Raw genomic sequence first — 7,315 nt, forward strand, 5'->3', positions numbered from 1 at the left:
GAGGGAATTCCTTGCCACAATCAGGGTGCGAGAAAATCAAGGAGTACGTCACCGCTCCTGTCGCCCGCAAACCAATATTCAAAACCGGACACGTCACTTTGCGGGACGTCGTTGCTGTGGGTCGAGCCCGATGCCAGAAACGAGGTTCCGTTGCTGGGGTCAAGTGACACTGCAGTCGACCACGACGATGTATTACCGACAGCATGTTCGCTGTCCAGAACACTCTGAATCTGCCACTCGTAGGGTGGCAGGGGCTCAACGGATACTTCGGGCAGGATAAACGGGTCGAAGGTGTCCACGGAATAAAGGTTGGGTATGGTCGTTGCAGGAGCAAGGGACGAAGTATAGTGGTTCGACAAGTCGGGATCCGACGCTGGGTCGAAGGTGTCAAATGAGATGTCGCCAGGTAAACCGGGATCCGGAGCGACACAAGAGGTGAAGACCGCTAGCCAGTTGGGATCCAATGGCCCAGCAAGGGCGTTAACAGGTTGGGCGGGGCGCATAGCGATCTGAGTGGGAGTAACGGATGACGTGAATGGGGCCTGTGACTCGACGTTTGGAAATAGGTTGGCGACAAGCGTATGGTGGTCGATATCGTTGTGCGGGGCTGGTGTAGAGATAGTCATCCAAGGTTGCTCGAGGACGGCTATATGCTGGGACGAGGACTCGTGGCTGGTGGACGGAAGGTCCGACGTGCAAAGCCAGTCAGGTATGGGAGGACCTCCAGGCGTATGCAATGATGGGCGAGGCCCCGAGAATTCGGAGGTCTCAAGGAGGAGGCCAGATGGTGTAGACAAATCTGGTCTGCCTGAACTTTCATCCGAGGAACATTGTTCGACACGAGGAAGGGTGAAATCGGATACTACGGTGAGCGCAGGCGTGGCTAGGTGCGGATGATCGACCGTTGATATAGGACCATCAGGAACGCCTGGATTATAATCTGGGTTGCTTGTGGATCCTTGCGAAAGAACTGCGAAGCGTGGAGGAAGATTCGTACGTGACAAGTAAGCGGGCGGGTACGACAACTCCGAAGAGGATGGGCTGTAATGGGTGCAAGAGTCGTCGACCATTTTTCCTTGCTGAGAAGGCAACGTCACCGACCGTTCAGCGAGCGCGTTGAGCAGTTTGGCGAACCGCAATTTGAAAAGTCGCAACCAGGTCCTACTGCAAGTGAAAGGCCGTCTCGTATTAACGAGATAATTCTGGTGCGCAACCTCCATAGCGCGATCCCTAATCATGTCGTCCGTAACAAGGGACCCGTTTTTCGCACAGTCCAAGAGCCAGCGCACGATAACGTGCTCCAAAATCTTGTAGACCGGAAGCCTGGTAAAGGTAATCATATGAGTGAACAAGACATAAGGATGACCAAGGCAGCGTACCGATTCCTAGCAACCTTGCGTTCATCAGACTGGAGCCACCTGCTTCTCTGTTGGAGCGTCCGCGTAATCGTACTCTTGTTCGTATTGAAGAGATCGGCGAGCTCCTGATGTGACATGGATGGATTTGCGAGAGCCATCTCGCAAACCTTCTTCTTGTCACTACTACGAAACGCCTTTCTTGGCATTATCGGCGTATCTGGTGGTCGGGCCGCGAGAGAGAGGAGGCGTTCGCGCCGCATTAGTTCGCGGTATTTCAACAGCCCGAGGTCGAGACCAGGCGCCAGCAACCACGAAGAAGACGGCGAGGGGCCCGGTTTACGTTTGGATGGTACATCGCGCAGAATCTCGGGATCTCTGGTCACCGTAGACTGCATGTCTGTGCCAACGGTGAGAGACAAGGGATCCTCGATAGTAGGCATCGATACTTGTGCGGTGCATTTAGATACTAAGCAAGGAGAGAGGGAAGATAAACTCCATACAGGCTTAATGTTGTGCACCTCTATCTATGTCGTTGAGTCTTTGCTCTGAAGTTTTGTCTGCTATATCGCAAAGAGGTCAAAGTTCTGTCTTCTCCCCATTGTCCAGTCAACGTCGCACCTCAATCATGTGCGTGAGCCTGGTTTGTAGGCTCATCCAGGCACTGTCCGTAGATGTAGATACGGATAAATCGATCCTGAGCGTATGTACCACAAGCTGGCGGAGAGGAGGAGGAAGAGGGCCTTCGAACGCCCCGCTCTCATTATTGTCACCGCCTCATGCACATTGCACATCATAATGCAGGCCCGAACGGGCGCACATGACGCGCGTGCACACGCGATCATGTGACCAATAGTATCACGACTCTCATCGCGTCGAGCGACGCGTCCCCCAATATGTTGGCGCTTCAGGCCCGCGGTGCTCAACACACATCAGTCTTATACTCACTTGCATAGATAGATAAGAGTTACTACAGGAATACATCTCGAACCGATCAAATATCATTATTACCTCTATAGTAGCAGTTCACCGAGCATACACAACTTGAATGCATCTTTTCTACACCCGGGACCCATTATGCACGACGACGAAAAAGTCCATATGCTTCTATGATAGGATTTATAACTGATTAGAAAGCAGGCTATACCGAGCGCGACACATATCAGGCAGAGTGTATCTGCCAAAGATATGTCGTAGTCTTGCGCAACATATTCAGCAGAATGCAGAGCCTAGTTGTGCTATTTGACCATGAGAACATTCATACGGAACGGTATATGCTTCCGTACATCATTACTGACCTCGATATGGATGATGGGGAGTAAATTAAGCGGAGAGGGGAAGTCCATTCACGAACAGGCTTGAACTGATCCCATGCAGCACGCCCCCGGGCCGCTGACAGTGATTGAGTTGCGTGACTATGAGATAAGTGGGTCTGAAGCGTCGCCGTACATACGTCCAGCTTGACGTACCGCACTGCAAGGTTCTGTCCCATGAACACAGAAACAGCATTCACTGTTCATACACGCATATCGTACAAGCACGTCTCGCATCATGGCTCGGGCTGAGCCTTATGTAGCAAAATCAGGACCAGGATCAAGTACATGGGAAAATACGATGTACGCAAATGAGGTACTCAAGACGTCTCGAATAATACACAAGCTGAAGCAAGTAGAAACGCACTATTGCAGGTCATAGTTGAAACGAAGCATGAGGGAGGTGCGATTGAGGCAATAAGGCACAGATGGGACGATGAAGTCGAAATTTGGGGGGATAAGGAGTAACAGTAAGGGGATGAAAGGGAGCTGCAAGCCTGGGGAAAGATACGAGTGAGATGACCACCGGTCGAACACAGCTCTGTAGCTATGCATGCAGCGCCGTCAGAATGAGGTCATAGCACAGGTCACTAATACCTGACAAACCTGTTTGGTTGACACGTTCGCTTGATCGACACTGGTCCGCATTCAGGCTGTTTAGGGCTAATCCTTCGACCCTCTCAGGAAAGATTCCTGATAGCCACCGTGAGCGTAGGGAATATGGAAAGGCTCCCCCGCCAATGGGCCGCGGGCAATTGCCTCGGGATATGTTACGGAACCCAGAGTCGCCGGTGAGTAAACCGGGGAGTCGCTAGGTCTCGACGGTGTGTGAGAAGGGCCATGAAGCGGTGAAGGGCTATCGAACAAACGCGGAGAGTCGGAGGACGTAGCGAAGGAAGGGGAAGTCGGCCGAGGAACATAGTCCATCAGCTCTTGTTCCGCGCCATCGACCACTCGAGTGGGACTGCCTAAGGGTTTGAACAGCTCAACAAGCACGTCAAATGAATGCTCCGCAAAAGGTTCCAACGGGAAACGGCCGTAGGCGCGTTCTCTTGCTAGATCGGTTGGCGTGTAGCCGACGCGGGTGGCTACACCATCGATGATACCGAATCGCTCCTTGAACCTTCGCAACCATGTGCGGCTGCAGTGAAAATAGCGATCAGGGTCTTCTCCTCGGAGCCCCTCGTCTTCCGCGGACAAGATCGCCTGCTTCTTGATCATCTTGTCTGTTACCAGGATGCTTTTATTTCTGCATGTAGCGAGCCAGGCCTCCATAAGGCGTTCAACCTCACGAAACCCGATGGCTCTGAGGGAACCTTAGTGTCATGTCGCTCTGTCGAGAAAGGTGTCCTACCGAGGTCGCGCGAACCGGAAGCCTGGTCGATGTTGTGATTTCAACCATTTATCCTTTTTAGCAAGGACCCTGGTGACCATTGACTTGTGTACCCCGAATTGATCTGCAATCCGCTGGTGGGTGATACCGGGATTCGCGACGTATAGCTCGCAGACCGCCTTTTTGTCCGCAGCATAGAACGGCCTTCGAGTGAGGATGGGTTCCCCCGGAGGCCGTCTTTGTTTGGCTTCTGCTCTTCTGATTCTGATTAGTTTCTGCCAAGACACCATATGGGGATCGAAAGAGGGAGTATCGGAATCCAAGACGGACATGCTGATGGGTACAAGTTGCGCAATCAGCATATGGCAGTACGGTGCATGCTTGAATGATTCGTACATGCGTCGTTCAACTGTACTACACGGTGTTGAATGAGCCATCTAATGTATGCAACTGACCGTCCTCATGCGACACGCACCAGTTCGCAGTAACAAAAGTATCAACCACCTGTCAGAGCAAGCTTCGACCCCCGCGAGACGCTTGCCGCAGGGCCCGTTCACAAGTCGGAGCGGACGACCAACTGAGTTCCGAGTCAGGTGCCCGCTCGCATTTCGCCACAGGCGGTCTCCAGATGGCCTGGTGGCAGATCATCGTGCAGCGCAGTCAACTCGGGCACACATCTCTGTCAAGGGAACCAGGTAGTATGGGCTCGTCTGTCCAGATACTGCTATACGATCGTCATATACATACTACTTAGACTCACTATCGAGAAGCGCAATCGGAATGAATATTATATATGTACGTACGTATACGTACAGTCGTGGTACTACACTGGACTCGAACCCTCTCAACGCAATGAACATTGCCTACAATACCATCAACGCGAATATGATTACTGAGCAAACCGGATGAAAATATGAGAGTGAGTTACTATGTGGTACAGAAGCAAAGATAGAAGGTGCGAAACTACAGGTGACAGTAAGTCGCCGCATGCGAAATACTAATATGGGTACATTGATATACAACACTGCACGTAGCTAGTCAGGCAGAACAAATGAGCGATGGCCTTGCAGTCATACTGAGATACAATGCCCCAGAGAAATGTATGACACGGGATCCAGGAGGAAGGGGATGAATGGTCCAGGAAGTCGACCACAACCGATCTGCAACACGGTACAGGAACGATGCAGGAACGTCTATGTGAATGCGGCGAGGATAGAGGTAGACCAAAAGAGTATATAGCACGCAGATCGTGCTCTCTTTGCCATCGCCGCCGGGGCATGCCCTACATGGTCGACTCGGTGATGGCAGACCACGAATCGAGCATGGCTGCGTTGAACTCGGCCTGACCGCTGCCGGTGAGATCCATGGTGTGGAACGTGGACACGTCGAGGCCGTCGAACATAAGTTGGGGTACGAACGACGTCATGTCAGCACCCGCTGGTTCGAAGCCAGGCGCGACGCTGTCATGGGATACGGGGAAGAACAGCGATGTGCAGTCCGCGGATGGATCTGGGAGGAGCGACGACATGGAATCTGTGTCTGTCAAGAGTGCAAGGAATGGGTCGTCTCCGTATATACCGAGAGCGTGCGACTGATTGGTCGGAAGGCCTGGCCCACTGGCAGGAGAAACGATTTGGTCGAGAGGAGGGAATTGGTCGGTAGAAAGACCTTGATCGAGAAGAGGAACGTCATCGGTAGGAAGAAAATGGTCGAGAGGAAGATCCTCGAGACGGTCCGGATTTAGGAACGTTATGCGGTTCAGGGACGGATCGTAGTGGAAAGCGGATGGATCAAGCGCCGTGAGGGGGAGCTGGGTCGATGCGGATGCTGGGTCGGACGGGAAGAACGTGTTCGACATATGCGGTCCATCGGGGGTCGATACGGACTGATCAGGGAGCGTCCGACAGGTCCCCAAACCATTGTCGGGCATACACATTATGTCTGTGTCGTACTCTTCAATACGCGAGACTGAAGACACCGGTAGGAGGTCCGCGCTATCCACATCCAGTATGATGTCAGGGGACGACTGTTCAGCAGCAGATACGGTAGGCGTAGCGGAGGACGCAGGAATTGGGGGAACGTCGCCAGAAGGAGAAGACTCGATCTTCCGCTCCTGGTCGGACAAGTTGGTCTCGAGAGTATCACCGGCAGAGAGGAGAAGCGGTGTGGGAGCACTTTGAATGGACCGCGCGGCCTTGAACGCCAGAGCCAATTCTGGCACTGATCGACGAGGTAGTTGTACTAGCCAGTACCCGAGAGCCTGGTCCCTTTTGCGGGATATGGAAGCCGAGTAGTCCATGAAGCATCCGTTCACGATGCCATAGCGAGACTTTAGGCTCCGTATCCAAGTCCGACTGCAAACGAACTTATTCCTCCCTCCGGTAAGGTGGTATCCCCGAGCAATCGTCATAGCCTTGTCCTTGATCATATCGTCCGTTACAATGGTGCTACTCAGCGCACAGTCCATGAGCCAGTTTCGTAGGTCATATTCTAGAAAACCATGGGCGATTTGTCTGTATGTAGCAGATGAGAACAGGTCTTGAATCGATTTGTGCAGATTTTACCTGTTGCGCGCGACCTTTAGATCGTCGAATTGGGAGGAGCGAAGCCATTTGTCCTTCTCCTTCAACGTTCGCGTGATCGTAGTCTTGTTAGTGTTGAATAAATCCGCCAACTCTTTATGCGACATGTGTGGGTTCGCGAGCGCCATCTCACAGACCTTTTTGCGATCGTTGCTATGAAATGCTCTGCGAGGAGTGATCGGAGCATCGGGCGGCCTCTTCGCCAGCGAGAGTAATCGCGCGCGTTGGACTAGGTCCCTGTACCTCACATAACGGAGGTCAAGGTCCGGCGATAGAAGCCATGACGTGATATGTGGACGAGGAGGTTGCTTGGATTGGGGTGCATTCGGTACGTCTTGATTCTTGGTCTCCCCCGGGTTTTGTAGGGATTCGGAGCCACTGGAGGATACAATCACTTGGGACGTCGACGGCGAAAGATGGACCTCAGGCACTGGGTCCTAATTGAGCTATTGACATGAGTCGAAACAGCGAGTGCACCGTACCACCAGTAGGCCTCATCGAGTCCGACGACCGTATCTCCTCATCTTTCATCGTGTCCTCCATTTGAATGATCAAGCCTGCCTGTCTTCAAGTGCGTACCGACAGAACTACCAGCGATGATGAGTTACAGCTTGATAAATGCATCGCCAGAGATACTCGTCGCGTACCTTGAGGCAAGGCGTGGGGTATACTTGAGAATGCAGCAAACAAAGCCCTCCCGCTGCCCGCAGAAGTATATGATGATGATGAAGT

The 7,315-nt window shown here is 52.6% G+C and overlaps 1 protein-coding gene across 1 annotated transcript; it reads right to left on the bottom strand.

Annotated features, from left to right (window-relative positions):
• Positions 1-5,096: 5,096 nt before the first annotated feature.
• C8Q71DRAFT_547732 (uncharacterized protein) lies at positions 5,097-6,518 on the bottom strand. The gene has a single exon (XM_047919278.1). It carries the CDS (start codon positions 6,466-6,468, stop codon positions 5,284-5,286), a length of 1,185 nt encoding a protein of 394 aa, XP_047779580.1. The 5' UTR covers positions 6,469-6,518; the 3' UTR covers positions 5,097-5,283.
• Between the last annotated feature and the right edge of the window lie 797 nt (positions 6,519-7,315).

This window comes from Rhodofomes roseus (assembly GCF_022264815.1).
Source record: "Rhodofomes roseus strain CIRM-BRFM 1785 chromosome Unknown C8Q71scaffold_8, whole genome shotgun sequence".
In the NCBI taxonomy this organism is placed as follows: Eukaryota; Fungi; Basidiomycota; class Agaricomycetes; order Polyporales; family Fomitopsidaceae; genus Rhodofomes; species Rhodofomes roseus.